At 42.6% G+C, this 23,149-nt stretch overlaps 1 protein-coding gene across 1 annotated transcript; it reads right to left on the bottom strand.

The window, feature by feature from the left end:
• Positions 1–1,477: 1,477 nt before the first annotated feature.
• On the bottom strand, positions 1,478–22,074 carry LOC143732005 (cytosolic phospholipase A2 gamma-like). Its single transcript, XM_077222628.1, has 15 exons — positions 21,968–22,074; positions 21,760–21,785; positions 21,483–21,591; positions 21,250–21,392; positions 20,820–21,021; positions 16,460–16,559; positions 16,191–16,331; positions 5,441–5,506; positions 5,295–5,345; positions 4,710–4,838; positions 4,365–4,505; positions 2,934–3,011; positions 2,703–2,857; positions 2,076–2,241; positions 1,478–1,989 (listed from the first exon to the last, which is right to left on the bottom strand). Exons 2-15 carry the CDS (start codon positions 21,783–21,785, stop codon positions 1,832–1,834), a joined length of 1,665 nt encoding a protein of 554 aa, XP_077078743.1. The 5' UTR covers positions 21,968–22,074; the 3' UTR covers positions 1,478–1,831.
• Positions 22,075–23,149: the final 1,075 nt, after the last annotated feature.

Below are 23,149 nucleotides of genomic sequence, written 5' to 3'. Positions count from 1 at the left end.
GGTGTCATTTATATTTTAAAAGGTTTTCGCCAAATTTTGAAATGGTCAGGAATTTGTTGACACACCATTGAAGTGTAGTTGAAATGTTGATGTTGTTTCAACATTAACTTGGTACATCGGATGGCAACATTGTTTGACATTCCTTTTCAGTTGTATTTTCTGTGTTTCAACTAAATGTATTTAGAATCAACATCACATTGTAACATTGATCAAACCATATTACCAAAGATTATTTTGGTTCATTTCAATGTTAATTCAACAGCAGTGATTTAGATTCAATATCGTAGTGGAACGTTGATTCAACAATATTACCATTGATTATTTTTGTTAATTTCAATATTGATTCAGCATCAGTGATGTAGAATCAATCATAGTGTAATGTTGATTCAATAGCATTACCTTTGATTTTTTGTTCAACATAGTTTCTACATTAACTGAGGGTGCAAAAGTGATTTTGAAACATCACTTTGTAATGTTGAATCAATACTATTACCGTTGATTTTTGGTTGAAATCTAAACATTATTTCAATATTAACTGAGGGTGCAAAAGTGATGTTGATAAAATATCACTTTGTAATGTTGAATCAATACTATTGCCATTGATTTTTGGTTGAATTCTCAAAATTATTTCAATATTAACTGAGGGTGCAAGAGTGATGCTAAAGCAACATCACTTTCTAACGTCATTTCAATGTAATCAGCGTTGACGCATCAACATTGTTTCAATGGTTACATGCTATCTGGGATAGCCTATCTAAGCTTGAAATGACTTAAACGAAACAATTCAAACCGAAAATAAATAGGCTACTCTCTCTGTAATCCATTATGTGCATTTCTCTCTATAGGCGCGTTCACTACGGAGATGGCGATCGTCAAATCTACACATCAACTGTATCCTAGCCTGTAATCTTATGAGACAGAACTGTACAGAAGTCACACATATTATGTCGAAATAACGAGATATTATGTTGAAATAACGGCTTAATATCTCGAAATAACGAGATACGTTTTTTTTCTTATTTCTTCTTTTTGAAAAGTGCGGAGAGTTGTGTTTGTGACATAAAACACATTTGTAAAAAAAATATTTGCAAATCTCATTTTATTTATTTGTGAGTTTTATCATTTTTTGTGAAACACTTTACATTTATTTGTGGATCTTAATCTATTTATTTGTGAATTTGATACATTTTTGTGAATCTCTTTACATTTGTTTTTGAATCTCAATCTATTTATTTGGAACAATGCAACAATTCTAACCCCATATAAACGGAGCAATTCCAATAGGGTCCATCGGTGCTCGGGCCCTAACAAGTCAGCCGCCGATCGGTCTGTGCAGAGATGCATGAAGTCGAACAAGCCTCGTGTCTCTCTCTCTCTCTCTCTCTCTCTCTCTCTCTCTCTCTCTCTCTATCACAACTATCAGTTTCATAATGAGCATTTGTGCTGTTTGATATCAAATGACCAGCACAAAACCATATTTGTAGAGAATTATTTATTAATTAATTGGAACAGAAGCAAAGTAATACAATATTTTAATCAGCAATCATAGTTGTAAATCAGTCTGTGTGTTATGGTTTATTTGATTATTAATTATCAGCTGTTTATATGAACAGACTGTAACATTCAGAAGCATGTTTAACATTAAACAGAAAAATAACATAATGATTGGCCTATTGCTCCATTCATGTGTTTTCAAGCACATTTCACATGTGTCAAAAATGTCAACATTAAGTGTAACTGGAAATTATTATTTTTTTAAACATAAAAAAAAACAGTGAGGACTTTGCCGCCTAGTTTCAGAACGCTGCACACCACTGATATTTATCATTCATTATTTGTGTATTTTTATCGCCTGACGAATCTCCTCCAGCAGTTTCTCTTTGTTGTTTGTGATGTTTTTTCCAGCGACCTCCATCAGATCAGTGATCATCTCAGCGCTGTAAGGACCTTGAAAAGTGGCATATTTATTTTTGTAGGTCTCAACATCACCTGAAGAAACATTAATCCGATCATTAAATATAAATCAGAACAGTTGATATTTCAGTTTTATTCAGGACATTAAGATCATAACTTGCCTCCACAGTTGACCACATTAAAGAGAGGGATGTGTATCACGGTTGGAGTGTTTTGGCCTTTAAATACATAGAAGTCCTTCGGTTTCTTTACGTCCTCATCAGGAATGTTGACCTCAGGGAAAGGGATGTTTCGTGTCTTGCACATGTCAGCAGCGTCCTTCACTGTCTGTGGTAGAAAAGCAGCACATTATTGTTTGATTAAAAGAGTTAGACAGACATTTCAAGTTTAAATTTAAAGTATTCACCAAAATCGTCAGGGTGAGATGAGAAGGCTAACGGACAGCACTCTCTAGGTATTATAAATAAATATGGTTAGATGAAAACCCATGCTTTTATTTTGAAATGGTTTTCTTTCTTTGTTTCCTTTTTAGCTGTTTAAATTATATACAGCATTTGTAATTATCTGTTATTGTGTTTATTTGAGGTTAGTGTGAATTCTGTTGGTCACTATGAATGTAATGAAGGAAAAAGCAGCAAGATTATTTACAAAAATCTCCTGTTGTTCTACAGAAGAAACAAGTCACGGGTTTGGAACGACATGTGAGGGAGTAAATGATGATTGATAGGTGATCCCCCCCCCCCCCCCCCCCCTTTAAATGAACTTCTATGAGTAAATGTATAAAATACCTTGAAAGGATCACCATCACTGAAATCCAGTGAAATGATTAGGTCGATGTTTCTCTCTTCTCTCAGCACTGAGAAATAGGGCGAGTTCAGCAACAGTGCAGCGTCTATATAGTATCTCGTCTCACTTTCCAGAAGAGCAGCGGGCACTGCTTTATCTGAGAGATCACAGCATTATTATATTATTCACAATGAATTTCCAGTTAGCATCTGTCTATGAGTTTCTGTTCTCACCTTTCATTTTGTAGAGAAAGTTATATTTTCTGCCCCAGCTCCACTGAGCCATGCATATAATAACCATCGCCCAAAGAGCTGTAAAACAAATACAGTGGTTCTTAAATTCAGTAAATGGTTCTGATACTCTTTTATATTCTGTATATGTTTTTAGTTGACTATATGGTTCTTTGGAGACATGTTTCATGATAGACTCTTCAGATTTAAAGTACATCATTGGATGTGTAAAGGTTCTTCTGGGGCATCAGTCTGTTAAAACCATTTTCGTTACCCTAGTGAAAAAAACTATACCACAGTATATTTTAAATCCATTAACATATTTATTGACATATCACTTACAGTGATGTGAATAAGTTAGGACACCCATGCTAAAGTTGCCTAAAAAGAGGAATAAAAAATCATCTTTTGGAAATTGAGCTTAATGCCTTAATTAAAAAAATGAGGAAAAATCCAACCTTTAAGGACACCAATTTTCTTTGTGAATGAATAATGTATCGTAAATAAATAAATGTTCTTCCTTAAAATACAGGGTGCATAAGTCAGGACACCCCTATGTTAAATTCCCATAGAGGCAGCAGATTTTTATTTTTAAAGGCCAGTTATTTCATGGATCCAGGATACTATGCATCCTGTTAAAGTTCCCTTGGCCTTTGGAATTAAAATATCCCCACATCATCACATTCCCTTCACCATATCTAGAGATTGGCATGGTTTTATTTCAGTTAGCCTAATAGCTGGTTTGATTTGCATTGAAAGATGATCTTATGGAAAGTGCCCCATGCCAATCTCTAGATATGATGAAGGGAATGTGATGATGTGGGGATATTTTAATTCCAAAGGCCAAGGGAACTTTATCAGGATGCATAGTATCCCGGATCCATGAAATAACTGGCCTTTAAAAATAAAAATCTGCCTGCCTCTATGGGAATTTAACATAGGGGGGTAATGACTTATGCACCCTGTATTTTAAGGAAGAACATTTATTTATTTATGATACATTATTCATACACAAAGAAAATTGGTGTCCTTAAAGGTTGGATTTTTCCTATGAAACCATTGTCGAGGTGGGGGGGGGGGGGGGGGGGGACTAATACAGAAACCAAAAATTCTCAGGACAGCAGCATTTGTCCAAATTTCAATCTTAACCGTTCTATTTCATCAGAAACGATCATAAAACAGGGCTTTAAGTGTAAAATACCGAACTTGTCCTTTAAGCAAATAAAGATGTGAATGTATTTGTAGTATACTTAACACAAAACAATGTATTTCAAATACATTTTAGAATATTTGTTTTTCACTAAGAGGATGCTATTGGAAGCTTTATGGAATCTTAGAGTAAAGCACATTTCGGTTTATGCATTAATCTGGCTAGAAAATCAAAAACTAAGTACATTATACAAATCAACACATTGTAAAGACAGTTCAACCTACCAACATGCCAGAAACTGCCCCTTTCAACCAAATAAATGCACACATCCAGAGTGAATTGTTTCACATACTGTTTTGGATCTATTTTAGCGATTTCCAAAGGCTCTGTTTGATAAATCAGCTGATGTTTGCCTCCAAAGATCTCTGTGAAAAGAGGAGAACATGATTGAGTTCTTTTAATCTGATGCAGGTTTGTGTATCTTGTGTTAATTAGAGTTTGTGTTGGCCATAACGGATATTTTTGCATATTACTGTTTAATCAATTAGTTTGTAGTTTATTTTACTGTTTAAATGATGCTGAAAACCCATTAAAGATAAATTTTCTATCACACTTTAGTGTATTCTTACCGTTCACCTTTGTTCTGATGGATTTATCAAGATCAGACGGATCTTTGCCTTTCAAAACCAAGAGATTCATGTCCACGAGATCCATGAGCACCTGGTAATATTTGTCTATAGAAGGGGAGTCTGAATCTTCTGAAGAAAAAACACATCGAACAAACATGAACACAGGGCAAAATGTCTTGAATAGCAACTGCTTTCCATCTTCAAATTTATGACATTCAGTTATCAGGTGTTTTCAGGTGACAATCATCATTATAGCTCACTTTTATTTTTCATAATTAAAGAGTTTAACTTTTTATTCCTCAGCAGGTAGCATGAACACAACATTAGACACAAAAAAATAATACGTTTTATTTATAAAGAGCCTCCCCAAGCTCAAGATCGCTGTACAAGAAGATAAAAAAAACACAACATTAAGCATTAGTATGCATCACATAGTACATACAATAGGTCTTTAGTTGAGTGTATAGTAGAAGTGTAACAAAGAGTTAGAGGAAGAGAATTCCAGAGTTTCGGAACCACAGCACTGAAAACACACAAAAGATAAATCAACTTGTCAATAAATAAAAGCTGTAATAAATGCTTTACCTTCACTCATTTCTGTTTGTGTTTTACATGGAGGCATTAAATGCAAGAACTCTGGGGGGGAAACAAATAGAATTAAGGTTCACATGATAATGAAATGACTCTCAGTTTTAGAAAGAACTGAATCTTAAGAACGAATGAAGTTGCACCTTTTATTTTTTCCCAGAAGAATTTACGGATCTTTTCTTCATCAGTTAAAGCGCTGCCGCACAGACCTGCAGAAAACACATTTAAGTTTAAAAGTGTTCACAATAAACCAAAATTAATATTTTTTTTAAATAAAATGCGTAATACAAACAGTCTGATTTAAGCTGTTATTGTTAAGCAAAAATGACCTTTCCTTTACATCACTGTGTAATGAGAAGGTTTATGTTGAAAAACGTCTCGGGTTACATATGTAACCCTTGTTCCCTGAGAAAGGGAACGAGACACTGCGTCGGTTACGACACTAGGGGAACGCCCTTCAGCGTAGCGCGTCTGAATCCATGAATGAAATCGAATCCAATCCTATTGGCTTTGCGTGATGACGTAGCGAGTGACGGCATACACGGATGTGTACAAGAGCACACCGGCACAAGCAAGGTAAGCTCTTTGCTATGAAGCAAGTGCTCCAGGCGGGGTGAGGTGTGGCGAACCGACGCAGTGTCTCGTTCCCTTTCTCAGGGAACAAGGGTTACATATGTAACCCGAGACGTTCCCTTTCGAGGGAACTCGAACTGCGTCGGTTACGACACTAGGGGAACGAGATACCCACTATACCACAACGAACCCCGCTCATCCTAGTGTGAAGCTGTCTTCAGGCACAAACTAGGACGAAAGCACTCGTGCACCGGGTGTAGAGGGAAGGTCCAGACTGTAAAACCTCATGAATGTGTGCGGAGTGGCCCAGCCAGCCGCCTCACATATGTCATGGATAGAAACCCCTGAAAGGAGGGCTCTAGAGGATGCTATGCCTCTGGTGGAGTGAGCCCTCACGGCCATAGGTGAAGGCAAATTGCACACCTGATAGGCCAGGGAAATAGTCTGAACGATCCAGTTGCTGATGGTCTGCTTAGAGGCGGGAAGCCCCTTCTTGGGCGACCCGAAACACACCAGCAACTGGTCCGACTTCCGCCATGAGGAGGACCTATGGATATAACACTGCAGTGCCCTGACAGGGCATAGCAGATGAAGTCTCCCCTCATCTGCCGTCACATGAGGTGGAGGATGAAATGCCTGCAGAACCAAAGGCCGTGCCATATTAGATGGTACCTTGGGCAAATAGCCGGGCCGGGGGTGCAAGATGGCCTTAATGTTGCCTGGAGCAAACTCCAAGCACCCATAGGAAATAGAGAGCGCCTGGAGATCTCCTACCCTCCTCAGAGAAGTAATGGCCAACAAAAAGACCACCTTAAACGAAAGGTTCTTGGCCTCAGCCGACTCCAATGGTTCGAAGGGGGCCTCGGCCAGCTCTTCGAGAACCACTGCCAGGTCCCAAGAGGGAACTCTGGTGCGAGTCGCAGGTCTCATCCTCCAGGCTCCACGGAGGAAACGTACGACCAGGTGATGCCTCCCCAGAGGACCATCACTCAGAGGAGCGTGGAATGCCGCAATGGCAGCCACATAAACCTTGAGTGTGGACGGGGTAAGCCCGGCAGAAAAGCGGTCTTGGAGAAACTCCAGCACTGAAGCCACTGGGCAGTGAACTGGGTCTAAAACACGCTCTCTGCACCAAATGGAAAAAACATTCCACTTAAGGCCGTATAACTTCCTCGTGGAGGGAGCTCTGGAAGTGAGTATAGTTTCAACCACTTCTGCTGACAGGCCGGCTTCTAGGAACTGTGCCCCCTCAGGGGCCAGACCCACAGTTTCCACAGCTCGGGACGAGGGTGGAGAACTGAGCCCTCTGCCTGAGACAACAGGTCCCTCCTCAGAGGGATCTGCCATGGCGGGCCTGCCAGAAGCAGGATGATGTCCGAAAACCATACTCGGGCCGGCCAACACGGGGCTACTAATAGTAGGCTGACCCCGTCCCGACGGACCCTTTCCAGAACTGCTGGGAGCAGAGCGATTGGGGGAAAAGCGTACAGACGCAGCCTCGGCCACGTCTGCATGATGGCATCCAACCCCAGCGGGGCTGGATGTGTGAGGGAGAACCACAGTGGACAGTGTGTCGTCTCTCGAGACGCAAATAGGTCCACTTCCACTGGGCCAAACCTCTCGCATATTAACTCCACCACCTCGGGGTGGAGTCTCCATTCCCCGGGCCTCAGCCCCTGCCTCGACAGTACGTCTGCTCCCTGGTTCTGGTCCCCCGGGACATACATCGCCCTGAGAGACGACAGTCTCCGCTGGGACCACAGGAGTATCTGATGCGCCAGTCTGCACAGAGGGCGCGACCTCAGACCCCCCTGACGGTTTAGGTAAGATACCACCGACATGCTGTCGGATCTTACTAGGACATGGCGACCATGGAGGTCTGGCAGAAAGCTCCTCAGAGCCCGGAACACCTGCCAACATTTCTAGGCAATTTATGTGCCAAGAGGAATGATGGTCCTGCCAGAGACCTCTCGTAAAGCGGCCGTCCAAGACCGCGCCCCAGTTCGTGAGGGAGGCGTCTGTCGAAATAGATATCCGGCGACATGACGCTCCCAGTCTGGGACCCTGGGACAGGAACCAAGGCTTCTTCCAAATTGATAGGGAACGAAGGCATCTGCGCGTAACCCTTATCAAGCGGAATGGATTTCCCCTCGGGGAAAACCCCTTGGCTCTTAACCACCACTGTAGAGCTCTCATGTATAGCAGGCCAGAAGGTATCACGCTGGACGCTGCTGCCATGAGACCCAACACTCTCTGAAAGTGTCTGACAGTGATGGCTTGGCCTAGCTTTATCCTGGACACTGTGGTCAGGATGGACTCGATCCGAGCAGGAGACAAATGTGCCTGCATCGTGACTGAATCCCACACCACTCCCAGGAACAAGGTTCTCTGGGCTGGTGCCAACACACTTTTCTTTGTGTTGAGTCTCAACCCCAGGCTTTGGATGTGGGCGAGGACGACATCTCGATGCCGAATCGCCAGCTCTCGTGACTGAGCCAGTATCAGCCAGTCGTCGATATAATTGAGCACTCTGATGCCCTCGAGCCTCAGAGGTGCTAGAGCTGCATCCATACATTTAGTAAAGGTGCGAGGGGAGAGAGCTAGGCCGAACGGAAGAACCCGATATTGGTAGGCTTCGCCCCCAAAAGCGAACCTCAGGAACTTCCTGTGAGACGGAAGGATGGAGATGTGAAAGTAAGCGTCTTTTAGATCTATCGTGACAAACCAATCCTCGGACTGGATTTGACTTACGATGATGGGAATAGTAAGCATCTTGAACCTGAATCTCCTCAGAGATTGGTTCAGATGCCTCAGATCTAAAATGTGACGCAACCCCCCATCCTTCTTTGGAACTATGAAGTACCGGCTGTAGAACCCGGACTCCCTGACTGGTAGGGGAACATGCTCTATGGCCCCTTTTTCCAGCAGCGAGTGAACCTCCTGTTCCAACACCAGACCCTGCTCTGGGTGAACTGAAGTCCGGACCACCCCGTTGAATCTCGGTGGGCGGACCCGGAACTGCAGTCTGTACCCAGTTTCTACAGTTCGCAGGACCCATGGAGAAATATTCGCGAGGTTCTGCCAAGCCTCTGCGAAATTCACCAAGGGAACCAGCCCCTCGGGGCTGGTGTCCAGTGTTTTGTGCAGGATGTTGACGGTGCCCTGAAGCGGAGGACCGGCAGGGGAGAACCGACAACGTCCTACATTGTGCGAACCCGAACACTGGCTGCTTGCAAGCCTTTGGGGCAGGCAGACCAGCGTGAGCTGGCTGGGAGCTAGCGTGTCCCGAAGCGTCAGAGACGGCTGGATACTGACGCCAACTCCCTGAGGGCCCGACGAGAGTGGGGACCTCAGTCGTCCTCTCTCGGGGAGGGCGGCCCTCTGAGGCCTTACAGAAGTTAGGACCTCTTTCCCTTAGCCTTCCTAGACTGAATAACGGTCCTCAGATCCATCTTCTCAGGAGGCTGAGGGCGTGAGCGTCGACCAGAGTCCCAAGCTCTATGAGGGGGAGCTCTGGCAGCGACACTCGCCTTCTGTGCCTGGCGGTAAGAGGAAGAGGAGGCCTGCTGTGGTTGTTCCCTAGCAGCCGCCCTCCTAGACCTTGAACGGCGAGGGAGATACGGCTTGAAAGCTTCGCCCTGCTTTTTTGCATCCTCAAACCTGTCCACTACAGCATTAACAGCCTCACCGGAGTGACAAGTCTGTGGCTCTGCGAAGCTCAGCGATATCGTCTGGAGATGGACCCTCGCCTTGGTCTATATCTCTTAAAAGGTCGGCTTGGTACGCCTGCAAGATGGCCATTGTGTGCAGGCTCGCACCAGCTCGACCCGCCGCCATATAAGCCCTGCCCACCAAAGCGGATGTGGTGCGGCAAGGTTTGGAAGGCAACGCCGGTGACTTCAGGGATGATGCAAGGTCAGGTGAAAGGTAGCTGGCTAAAGCTTCCTCAACCCGAGGCATCATCCCATATCCCTTATCTCTAACCCCCACTACATCACTGTAATTCAACATAGGGGGGTTAGACAGGCGAGATGAAAATGGGCTGTTCCAGGATTTACACAACTCATTGTGTAAATCCGGGAAGAAAGGGAGAGACCGGCGTGGAGGCTGCTTGCGGTGCTGCAGGAAGCGCTCATTAAGTTTGCTTTCTGTATGCGCTTCCTGCCGCTCTTGTGGCCAAGAAATATCAAGCTTGGCCACAGCCCGCGTCAAAACCTCCACTAATTCACTATAGTTGGGTGCTGGCTGAACAGAATGGTGTGTGGTAATATGATCCTCATCCCCAATACTCAGCACGTCTAATTCCTCGGAATTAGACAGCTGTAAAACAGGAACGTCATCCCGATCGAGAGAAGCCGCGGAGCGGGCTCCCGAACGGGGAATGGGGGAATCGGACTCATAAGAAGAGGAACAAGAATATGCCTCGGCAGTCTCGCCCTCAACCAGATCTCTTTGCGATCCCCATGATGAAAGCCGCCGCATTGCCTCGGCAGATGCGGGACCCGAACCGCGGGGGGAACGCATTTGGCCATCTTCCGTAAATAAAGCCAGTCGAGAACGCAGCACTCTCACAGAAAGAGACTCACAATGAGCGCAAGCAGCCCCCTCGAGAGCTGCTTGAGCGTGCTGCCTTCCCAAACATGACACACACATTTCATGTGTATCCCCAGCCGTGAGAAAACGCGGGCATGGGAAAACACACTTCTTGAATTGTTCAGACATACTGTTAGCTTCCAAAGGAGACAAACAACACCAAATAAGACTCACAGATACACAGAGCGCTTGCTGAATAGCAAAAAGCTTACCTTGCTTGTGCCGGTGTGCTCTTGTACACATTCGTGTATGCCGTCACTCGCTACGTCATCACGCAAAGCCAATAGGATTGGATTCGATTTCATTCATTTATTCAGACGCGCTACGCTGAAGGGCGTTCCCCTAGTGTCGTAACCGACGCAGTTCGAGTTCCCTCGAAAGGGAACAGCACCTCAGTGTGTTGGTGAAATGATTTTAATGATTTTTCAGCATTTCTAATTTTAATGCTTTATATTTCAGTTTTGACAGTATTTATTAAGCTTCTCAAAGTCTCATAGTCTTAAGCGCTGAGAATTCATGAAATTTACTCCTACTTTAATGTAAAAGTGTAAAAGACCATTGAGGTCTCTCCAGTGGTTAGGAGTTGTCAGTAGGGGCTTGTGATGCACTGAGACAGAGACGTGCTGAAATCTTTCAGGAGAGAAAGAATGTTTTTGAAATGTTTGACGACGAGCAGTTCATCAAACCGTATCGTTTGGACAGAGCAGGAATCATCTTTGTCAGCGCTACACTGAAGAAAAAACAATAAGTAAAATGTACTTCATTTTTCTTTGGCAAGCTTTTGCACGCATATTTTTTAAGTAAATTTCAAATATAGAATTAAGTAAACTCTACTTGACTAAGTTAAGTGAAAGTAACAAAGAAAATAAGTAATTTTTACTTGGCTTGTAAAAGGTTGAGTAATGTCTATTTAGTTGAGGTTTCCTTTGCAATACATTTTATTCTAAGAAACTGACATTGATTTAAACCTTTCTTTTAAAATATATTTGTCAACATGTATGTAATTATTATAATAGATATTGAGCGAGACATCATACCTATTTTTCAGTAATTGCACATATTATGTGACCGCAGAGACCTCAATACTTAGACAATGTACCTCAATGTAGACAATACACAATGACGGTAACATTTGATGGATCGTTTTTGTGTTTGAAAGTGTCATTTTGAGTAAAAGATTAAGTCCAAATGTCACAAAATGGCAAGCAGAGGTGGAAAGTAACGAATTACATTTACTCGCGTTACGTAATTGAGTAGTTTTTTTGTGTACTTCTACTTTTTAAAGTAGTTTTTAAAATCTGTACTTTTACTTTTACTTAAGTACGTTTTCTTTGAAGTATTGTACTTCGCTACATTTGAAATCATATCCGTTACTGAGTAAAAAATAATAATACAAGGGGGGGGATCACACACTCCGGAAACTACTGAATTGATTGAAGGGCGGGAGAACAAACCCGAACAAACGCGCAAAAAAGGTGACGCAGACCCAGCTGAAGCTGAAAGCTAAGCGCCAAGCGAATTAGGGCCAGTATGAAAAGTAGAAAAAAAGCGTGGTTGTCCTCGTGGATAGATATCCAATTTGCAAAAAATGTGGACGCAAAGTGGCTGCAAAAAGAGGATATAGGACACCATCCCTCCTGCAGATAAAGGTATGTCCCGATTTACGTGATGCAAAGGGAATCCCGGAATCCAGTCATGAAAATGGAATTCACTTAATGCAGATGTCACGTAAAACATACAAAATAATGGATGGATGAATACATGGAAAGTAGAACTGTGCAATAAACCCAATCGCGACATGGTCTGTGGATAATTAAGCTAAGCACAAAAATACTGCAAGTAAATATATAAGTTAACCCTATTTGTTCTGCTGAGCTGCGTTTGTCTACTACATACTCAAGTACTCGTGACGTTCATGGTGTTTTCAGCGTCTCACAAACAATTTGAGGATATGAATACATGAACATTTCCAGAGCTGCTCTGAGAGAACGCCTAATGTGCGTTCACACCGGACGCGAATAGCATTTTCATAATTTTATTTGAGAAAATCCATTGTCAAATACACTATTACAGGTCTTCACAAACCGTCAAAATAAAAGTTCGGTTTTACTAGGAGAAATTATGACAGAAATATATTACTATTGTAGGCATACAGTAGAACGTAGCCTACTTCTCAAAATAATAATAATAATAACAATAATAATACATTTAATTTGAACATTATTTATAGGAATATTTTTTTTTGTCCATGGTTTAATTTAGTAAATCTTTTTTTTGCAGCGCTTCCCCAAAAAATAAAAGGACACAAGTTTAAATTTACATTTGATTAGCCTACCACCGTTTTTGATAATATATTTGGATTAAATCATAAAAAGTAGGGGTGTAACGATACACAAAACTGACGGTTCGGTTTTCCCACGGTTTTGATGTCTCGGTTCGGTTCGGTTTAGAAAGCTAAAAAAAAAAATTAAACAGTGGTTTAATGAGAAAATTGTGTCTTTGTCAGTTTTTGCATTAACTTTACTCTAATTTGTTATTGAAATATAATAATTTACACAGTTGCTGTCATTTTCATTAAAGATATTTTAAACGTACTTTAAATAATCAAGATATAATTAACAGGTTAAGTAAAATATAATATATAGGATAATATTGTGCATTTATTTAGTGCAAGAGTTCATTTCTCTAGGAACCAACAAGTTGTGGACACTTAATCACTAGCCTGCTGAGGTAAATAATGCTAGTGACAAGCTATGCAGTTTTATTGACGTCTTTGCGCTGATGAAACACTGATTGAGCGATTACACGAGTTATGATGCCTTTCAGTAAGTATACTGTATTTTTCAACATATCTTCAGGTGTCCATTCATGTTTATTCTGTAACTGAGGAAGAGATGATCGCGTTTACTCGCGTTTACTCCGCGCTGCCGCTACTGTTACAATCCGTGGTGACAGATAGTTTTAAACTGTGGGTACAGATTGTCAATTTACATCCATGTGGACAGATTGGTAAACTGTGCCTAGTTTTGTAAAACTGTGCACACGGTAGTTTATTTTTCTTCTGTGATGAAGCTTGGCTGTCCATCTAGTGAAAAATGTTGGTACTGCGGCCAAATAAAATCTTACTGAAAGCTCATTTTTTGAGATATCAACCTAAAATTTGGAACACAACTTCTTCAGATTTTTGGCTTACATTTTCTGGCAGTTTTAGAGTAAAATATATTTTGTAATATATATATTTTATATAAAATATAAATAATGATATTTTTACATTGTTCATTTTCATAAACTCAAACTTGTATAACTTTTTTTCTGTTTCACTTTCATAACTTCATAATACTTCATTTCAACATTAATCTGGCAAATGTCTTCTTTAAAACAAGACCAACCATAGGTCTATATTCGAAAGCATTCTTGAATTACAACCATTTAAGTTTGAATAGTGATTTTCATGTCTATGCGATAAAAGGGGGAGTGACAGTTAAAGGGTTAAACAATATTAAACTATAATATCTATATCTATAATATCTAAAATATAATTTATATATAAAAACTCTCCTACAGTCCAGTCACCATCAGTCGCGACAGTCGCGACTCGCACGTATTTTCATTTAAACGTCACTCACTGACGTTTTCCTAACCAGAAAAAAAACCGATTGCCCTGCTCTGCCTCTGATTGGCTAGTACTTATTGCCATCTGGGTCAGAGCCAATTAGAAGCAGGATGTGGGTGGGGAAAAAACTCTGTGTATAGGGAAAGGGGAGAGACAGAGGGAACAGGCAAGACAAACTCCTACGTTTAAATAACATATAGAAAATATCTGCTTGACAACGAGCTGAGAACAAGCCCAAATAAGCAACTACACTTTAAAACAAGCCCAAAAAAAAAACGCGACCCGCGACTACCAATGTTTGTAAGCGACTTTACAGAAAAACAAGCCCAAAGTCGCTTATAATAAGCGGACTTGGCAACACTGATTCCAGGTCCAATCAATTAGCCGGGCTGGGCGGGGCCGGGGTCGCTTGCAGGGCGGGGCGTGTTCGGTACGCCATGAGAGTATCGCCATTCGAATCGTGGGTTCTGTATCGCGGTTCTTCGGTTTGTTTCGAATATCGTTACACCCCTAATAAAAAGAAACATTAATTTTCTGAATAAAATACATTTCATAGGACAATATTATTCTTAAACATTTTAATAAATTATTAATGTTAAAAATAAGTTGTTAATCTAATTCATTATTAATTATCAAATTTAATTGATTAGAAATGTTTTATTGAAATTTTAATAAACAAACAAATTATTTCAAGTTTGTTATAATAAAAGCATTTGTTCAACCAAAAAAAAATCCTGTTTTCATTAATTTAACTGTCATTTTAACTGATGATAATAATAATAATACCCATAATTTAATAATACAGTTTATTTATTTAACAATTGATTAATACTGTAAACCGTGATATTTTCTGAGACGTTACCATACTGTGAAAATCTTATACCATTACAACCCTACACGGGAGGGTCCCCCACCCCACCCCCGCTGTTAAAAAAGTAACTCAGTAACTTTTACTCTGAGTCAATTTTAAATGAGCTACTTTTTACTTTTACTTGAGTAGATTTTTAGACCGGTACTTTTACTTGTACTTAAGTAAAATTTCATTGAAGTAGTAGTACTTTTACTTGAGTAGAATATTTTATTACTCTTTCCACCTCTGATGGCAAGTTACTAATCCTAACAACAAAAGCAATGATAAAACAGTGAAAAATCAACCTCATTAATTATTCAAGGCCCAGTGCATGATGGGAACACCAGTATCAGAAATGTTGAGCAATTTTACTTAATTTTATAACGTTGATATTTACGCTTTCATTTCTACACGCTTGAATTGAGTACTAATATAGGATTTACTTAGTTTTTTTAATTCTTGCCTGAACTAACTTTTTAATGTAAATTACATTGTTTTTTTCTGTAGTATTTACTTCACCAGAAAATCATTTTTATCAGTGTGGGTAATGTTGAGCTGAACCTTTTTTAACATGTTTCCGCTGTTCAACTAATTCAGCAAGCGGTTGCACGTCTTCCTCCCAATTCAGTTTTCTTTTGGAATCCACAGTGGCTGATTATATCATAAAATCTAGGCTATATCAGTTGACACACCAGTAACAGACCAGTAACACACCAGTTTAAAATTTGTATTAAGACATGGCGGAAAACGTGTTTATCTTTAATTTCCAATGTGTATATCATAATGTATTCTATTGAAAATTATTTATTGTCAAATGTGTGTTGAATGTAAACTTTCACCATTCAATGTGAATTTATCTGAGAATATTCTTAAATAAGGAAATCTATTCAGTGATTGGTCCATAACTATGTCCTCATCCAAAATCCTGTTTGTGGCACAGCAAAGTGTTGTGAATCATCTCTAAGACTGACACTTCAGATTTAGTCCTACACTTCACTTAAAGTATGACTGAGATGCTTGATATCTAACTTAAAGCAGCTCTGAGCCAAGAATTGTTTTACTCTTAAGTCAATTCTTAGCAGTGTTCTTGTGAGTAATTCTCAGAGGCTTGATAAATGAGACAACTGATCGCCAGATCAATCCCAGATACTATTGATCTTTTTTTTTACACTATTCTCTAATTCAGGTCTATGTACAATGGAGAATCAAGAGAATGTAGGTTGATATTATAAATATGAATAAACTCTCCTTTAAAACTTATTACCTTGCAGGTACAGCATGTCAATCTCAGCCTGGTAATTGATCTTACGGCCATTTTCAAACTTGTTGCCAAAGTTGGATATTTCCACAAACGCTCCAGTGAGGGAATAACCGGCTTCATATGGAGTGAACTCAAACCAGGGGTCTGCAGACAGAAACACGTCCATATAACAGCTGACACAAACACTAACTCTGTCTGTCTTTCTTTCTCACACACCCACCCACACACACAAACAAACACACACACACACACACACACACACACACACACACCTGAATCTTTGCTCTGGTTGCTCTGCTTGTCGATCGCTGTGTAGATGGGAAACGGGTCTTTGTGTCGGTCCCGCTGATCTGAGAGTGTGTGTTCGTCTATCTGAAGAGGAATATTGGCTTATTTATCATGTTGGTGATGGAGAGAGCTGGGACAATTTATTCAGTCACAAACAAGCTCAAGTGAAAAACACCTTGAGTATCTAATGAATAACTACTAGTATCTAATATATATGTTGTCACAATTGGAATACATACTAGTCAGAACTGAATAGTTGATATCTGAGTGACAGACCCCCAGAAGTCAATGGCAAAAAATAAATTTGTTACTAGTACCAAAAGAATAGTTACTAGTCACTATCGAAATAAATACAAGTATCTGTACTAGTATCAATTTTGAAGGCACTAGAATCTAATGAATAAGTACTAGTAACTTATGAATAAGCACTAGTATCTAATAAATAAGTACTAGTGTCTTTAAGAAGGTACTAGTACCTAAAGAATAAGCATTAGTACTTAATGGAATAGATACTAGTACTAGTAGCATGAAAATAGAGACTGTTTAAATGATTAAATGTTAAAACGGCTTGCCATAACCGCAGTTTCGAGAGTTACTCTTGAGATCAGGAGAGTGAGGTTTACACACACAGCTCTCACTGGCCTACTGTCACAGTGTCTGGTTGTGTTTCCCTGGGTTGTCACTAGAGGTCCTCGTTCTCACGGTGTCCTTCACATTTGACTTCATTTCCCAGCTTCTGTCTGTCACTGTCACTCATCAGTTCATTGCACTCAGCTGTTCCCCGTAATTATTGTTCCCAGCTGTTCATTGTTAGTCTTGTTAGATCTGTGTATATATTCCCTGTCTGTGTCAGTATGTGTACGGAGTCGTTGTTTTATGTCACCACTTCTGAGGTCTGTTTTCCTGTTTGTTTTTGTTCTTATGTTTTGATTGATTTTGGATATTTGACCCCTGCCTTGATGACAATGATTTTGTATTGCCCTTAATATTAAATATACCGCAATTGGATTTTCTGCTTCCCTTGTGTGATTCGTGACAGAACGACTCCGTCAAACCCAGATCCAGCGGTATGTTTTTTAATATCTCTTCCTCAGCCACTGAGCGGGAGAGAAGGGAGTTTTTTAAGGGGACCCGGTTGGTCAAGTTTCGCAGGACCCGTGGAGGTCACAGTGGAGGAGGTAGTCGGGAGATGATACCTGTTCCGGTGGTCCCTGTTCCGGTGGTTCCGAGTCCGGTGGTCCGGAGTAGAAGGAGACACAGCCCTTCCGCCCAGTCAGAGACTGTTCACGTTCCCTCTGCCCAGTCACAGATTGTTCACGTCCCGTCTGCCCAGTCAGATACTGTTCACGTCCCGTCTGCCCAGTCAGAGACTGTTCATGTCACGTCTGCCCAGTCAGAGACTGTTCATGTCACGTCTGCCCAGTCAGAGACTGTTCACGTTCCGTCTGCCCAGTCACAGATTGTTCACGTCCCGTCTGCCCAGTCAGAGACTGTTCACGTCCCGTCTGCCCAGTCAGAGACTGTTCACGTCCCGTCTGCCCAGTCAGAGACTGTTCACGTTCCGTCTGCCCAGCCAGAGACTGTTCATGTCACGTCTGCCCAGTCAGAGAATGGTCACGTCACGTCTACCCAGCCAGAGACTGTTCACGTCCCGTCTGCCCAGTCTGAGACCGATCAAGAGTTGCCCATTCGTGTGGCCGCCAAGGCAATGCTCGACTATCTGGAGCGTCTGGCTCGGATCCTGGACATGCCAGTGTCTGCTGTTCCAGAGCCAGAGCCAGTACCTGTTCCAGAGCCGGAACAAGAGCCAATGCCTGTTCCAGAGCCGGAGCCAGTGTCTGCTGTTCCAGAGCCGGAGCCAGTGTCTGCTTCTGTTCCTGAGCCGGAACCAGTGTCTGTTCCTGAGCCGGAGCCCATGTCTGCTGTTCCTGGGCCGGAGCCCGTGTCTGCTGTTCCTGAGCCGGAGCCCGTGTCTGCTGTTCCTGAGCCGGAGCCCGTGTCTGCTGCTCCTGAGCCGGAGCCCGTGTCTGCTGCTCCTGAGCCGGAGCCCGTGTCTGCTGCTCCTGAGCCGGAGCCCGTGTCTGCTGCTCCTGAGCCGGAGCCCGTGTCTGCTGCTCCTGAGCCGGAGCCCGTGTCTGCTGCTCCTGAGCCGGGGCCCGTGTCTGCTGCTCCTGAGCCGGGGCCCGTGTCTGCTGCTCCTGAGCCGGAGCCCCTGTCTGCTGCTCCAGAGCCGGAGCCCGTGTCTGCTGCTCCAGAGCCGGAGCCCGTGTCTGCTGCTCCAGAGCCAGAGCCAGTACCTGTTCCAGAGCCGGAACAAGAGCCAATGCCTGTTCCAGAGCCGGAGCCAGTGTCTGCTGTTCCAGAGCCAGAGCCAGTACCTGTTCCAGAGCCGGAACAAGAGCCAATGCCTGTTCCAGAGCCGGAGCCAGTGTCTGCTGTTCCAGAGCCGGAGCCAGTGTCTGCTGTTCCAGAGCCGGAGCCAGTGTCTGCTGTTCCAGAGCCGGTGCCAGTGTCTGTTCCAGAGCCTCTGCCATGGTCGTCCGAGGGTTTTCACCGCCCTGGCCGCCCGAGGGTTCTTCACCACCCTGGCCGCCCGAGGGGTCTTCACCGCCCTGGCCGCCCGAAGGCTCTTCACCGCCCTGGCCTCCCGAAGGGTCTTCACCGTCCTGGCCGCCCGAAGGGTCTTCACCGCCCTGGCCACCCCAAGGGTCTTCACCATCCTGGCCGCCCGAAGGGTCTTCACCGCCCTGGCCGCCCGAGGGCTCTTCACCGCCCTGGCCGCCCGAAGGCTCTTCACCGCCCTGGCCGCCCGAGGGGTCTTCACCGCCCTGGCCGCCCGTAGGGTCTTCGCCGCCCGAGGGGTCTTCACCGCCCTGGCCGCCCGAGGGGTCTTCACCGCCCTGGCCGCCCGAGGGGTCTTCACCGCCCTGGCCTCCCGAAGGGTCTTCACCGTCCTGGCCGCCCGAAGGGTCTTCACCGCCCTGGCCGCCCGAAGGGTCTTCACCATCCTGGCCGCCCGAAGGGTCTTCACCGCCCTGGCCGCCCGAGGGCTCTTCACCGCCCTGGCCGCCCGAAGGCTCTTCACCGCCCTGGCAGCCCGAGGGGTCTTCACCGCCCTGGCCGCCCGTAGGGTCTTCGCCGCCCGAGGGGTCTTCACCGCCCTGGCCGCCCGAGGGGTCTTCACCGCCCGAAGGATTCTCTGTTTCGCCCTGGCCGCCCGATGGACTCTCTGTTTCGCCCTTGCCGCCCGATGGACTCTCCGTTTCGCCCTGGCCGCCCGATGGACTCTCTGTTTCGCCCTGGTCCCCGGTTAAGCCCTCACCCCTTGTTCCTGTCTCTCTTCATTGGCCTGGCCCACCATCCCTCCCCCTGATCCTCCACCGTTCCACCTCCCTCCTGAACTCTTGTGTTTTGTTGTTGTTGTCGTGGAGCGTCTGGTAGTCGCTCCGTAGAGGGAGGGTTAGGTCACAGTGACAATGTGATGACAATGATTTTGTATTGCCCTTATTATAAAATATACCGCAATTGGATTTTCTGCTTCCCTTGTGTGATTCGTGACACCTATGACAGTTAGGAATCGTTTATAAATCTGAGATTTTCAATATGATCTCAGACTTTTGACTTGACTCCTATTTTATTTTTATTTTTTTACTACTATGGAAGTCAATGGGGTCCATCAACTGCCCGGTTACCGACATTCTACAAAATTTCTATTGTGTTCAGCAGAAGAAAGAAATCCATACAGGTTTGAAACAACTTGAGGGAGAGTAAATAGGGGCTTTCGCACTGGGTACTTCTAGTAACTCGCCACCAGGGTGATTCCCCGAGAACTAATGGTTCCTCTAGGAACGTTTCCTGGTTTATTCGCACCGCCAGTAACTCTGAAGTGACGTAAGACACGCTTGTTGTTTATGTTAACGGCGCAGCGGACCTTTATTTCGACGACGCTGAGAACACCAGTCAGAGCCACACAGTGCTCGAATTTTCCATGTTCATTAGTTTACGATCTGTCTAACACGTTATTAGATAGAACTGTTATACACAGAAAGTAGACATTAATGAAAGTTATTAGCATATGCCGTGTGTTTGATGTCCAGTGTTGCTGAGAAGAAATACATAATCATGTTTCTCTTGGTTCCCTCAAAGTTGTGTTGGATTTTCGTGTAGAAGCCAAATTAGTACCTCCAAAAGGAGTTCCTAGAACTGAAATTGTGAAAAATCGGAGGAAACTGAAAAGGTTCCTCCGGTGCAAAAGCCCTTATGATGACAGAATTTAAATTTTTAAGTGAACTGTTCCTTTAAGATCATACATCATTGTGGGTTGTATTATGAATAGTTACAGACCTCTTTCACATAATCCGTGACGAACATCGCTGCCCAGAAGTCAGTCAAGTTGAATATGTCTTCCCCATAGTGATATTTGTTCAGTTTATCAAAAGCATCTCTCCAGCTGACTGCAGGACCGCTGAGTCTCTGGATGATCTTGTCTTTCACAGTCTCTAGTTTGGTGGACCAGTCTGACTCCTGATATAAGGAGGCCATGCACCTTCAGAGGAACAACAGATGCTCTCATTTGTGTGTGTGTGTGTGTGTGTGTGTGTGTGTGTGTGTGTGTGTGTGTGTGTGTGTGTGTGTGTGTGTGTGTGTGTGTGTGTGTGTGTGTGTGTGTGTGTGTGTGTGTGTGTGTGTGTGTGTGTGTGTGTGTGTGTGCGTGTGTGCGCGTGCGTGCGTGCGTGTGTGCGCGTGCGTGCGCGTGCGTCGTGTGTGCGCGTACCAGGTGGATCCAGAGATTCCGCTGAGATAAAGCACACAGTCCAGAAGACCTGTTTTCTGGAGTTGATCCAGGGATCCCAGCAAACCCACCATGGCTCTTTCTCCTCCTCCAGATCCCAGTAATGCAATGTTTGGCACTTTCCTCTGAAACACAGATTGATTTAGCAAACAATTGATGTTCATCAGTTACAACACCATTTATAAATATCCAGGCAGATAAATGAAGTTTATTACCTCACTGCACTGTATCTGAAGTTTCTTCAGGCTTTGTAGAACATAATTTATTCTTCTGGCTACAAACTCCTTCTCTTTCTTATTCAGAGAGTGTTCGATTCTCACTTTACTGCAGCGACACACAGACCAGCACTGAATTTATACAGCCATTTTTATATATTTTAGAAAAGTTATTGTCAGAATTATCCAGTTTGTAGATGTTAATTGTGATGTAATACGGTACTTATATATATAATGAAGTGCAGAGATTTAATCATAGGACTCTGAGCAGAATTACCTTTCCTGGGGTTTCGATGCTGACATCTATAAAACAACAGTCAAACATTAAAGTTAAAATCTATCATTCCAACACTAATAGGGAACATCTTTTGAAAATCTTGACAGTTCTTTTGATAAAAATTAGTCATTAGATTATTATGCCAAAGTTTTTTAAAATGCAAGTTGGTAACTTTAAACTAAAAACTAACTTTAAAACATATACTCACTGTTCTTGTATAGTCTTGTAAAATTGTAAGGATTCAGCAATATCAGCACAGCAGCCGTCGACTCTCAGATCCGACAGAAGAGGCTCTTTTATAGGACTGTGAAGCTGAAGTCTTGAGAACATCGTGGGAGGTGGAGCTGATAAACAAACTCCAGAGAACAGTAAAAGATTTCCATGTAATTTCCTTGGGGTGGGTGTGGACCGTAGGGTTACCGTACTGTATTTTGTATACCATGTCTAAATGCATAGAAGTGTCAAATTTAATATGTGTTTTGAACTATATGGAGCAGATAGTTTTCAAACCCAATGAAATCAGAAACATATAAAATTAAATTAAAAATTAAATACTTAAGCAAAAAGCCCTTTTTTGTCTGGTTTTGCTTTGTTGTGGAGACATTACCTCTGCATCTACACTAGAGAGTGAGAAAATTTTGTTTTACAGTTTTCTTCAATCGATTTGACACACTTCTCCAAACTCGGATCACTGCTCTCAAAACAATCAACACGGTTATATGAAAATTTGTAATTTTCATTAATTTCATACAAATTACAAATTATATGCATCATTTTGTCAAAGCATTGCGTACAAAATTCATACAAAAGTGTTCACACAAACAAACAAAATGTTATTTATCAGGGAGGAAAAAATCAGCTCTTTTTATTGACATTACAAAAATCCTTCCCATCTGGGTTCTGCTCCAGTCTTTAGGTGCGTCATTACAAATTACTGATTATGCAAGTAATTAAAAGCAAGAGATAATAAAAAATAAAACCTGTCTTTTAGACAAAGGTAAAAAAAAAAAACAGAAGGTTATGTATGTTAATTGTTTTGACAGCGGTGACCTGAGTTTGAAGAAATGTGAAATCGATTGAGAATAACTGTAAAACAAGAGAGTTTATTTTGTAATAGTCCAAATGTTCAAACCTGCTCAAATAGATGAAGAAACACATTCACATAGCCTCAAAAAATAGTGTGTAATAATGTGATGCCACTCCCTTCTTCAGTTACGGTTAGAATTCTCTTTAAATGGGAGTATTTTCAAAATAATTACAATCTGGAAATAACAGGATTCAAAACATCTTATCAGTGTTGTTATAGTTAACTATAACTGTAGTTCTAACTAGTGTTGGGTCCGAGTCCACCTTTGTCGAGTCCGAGTCGAGTCCAAGTCCTTAACAATCG

This window comes from Siphateles boraxobius, unplaced genomic scaffold (genome assembly GCF_051911475.1).
Source record: "Siphateles boraxobius isolate OS27281-9 unplaced genomic scaffold, OSU_SipBor_1 120, whole genome shotgun sequence".
Lineage (NCBI taxonomy): Eukaryota > Metazoa > Chordata > Actinopteri > Cypriniformes > Leuciscidae > Siphateles > Siphateles boraxobius.
The sequence above is the reverse complement of the archived record's forward strand: the minus strand, read 5'-3'. Positions and strand labels throughout refer to the sequence as shown.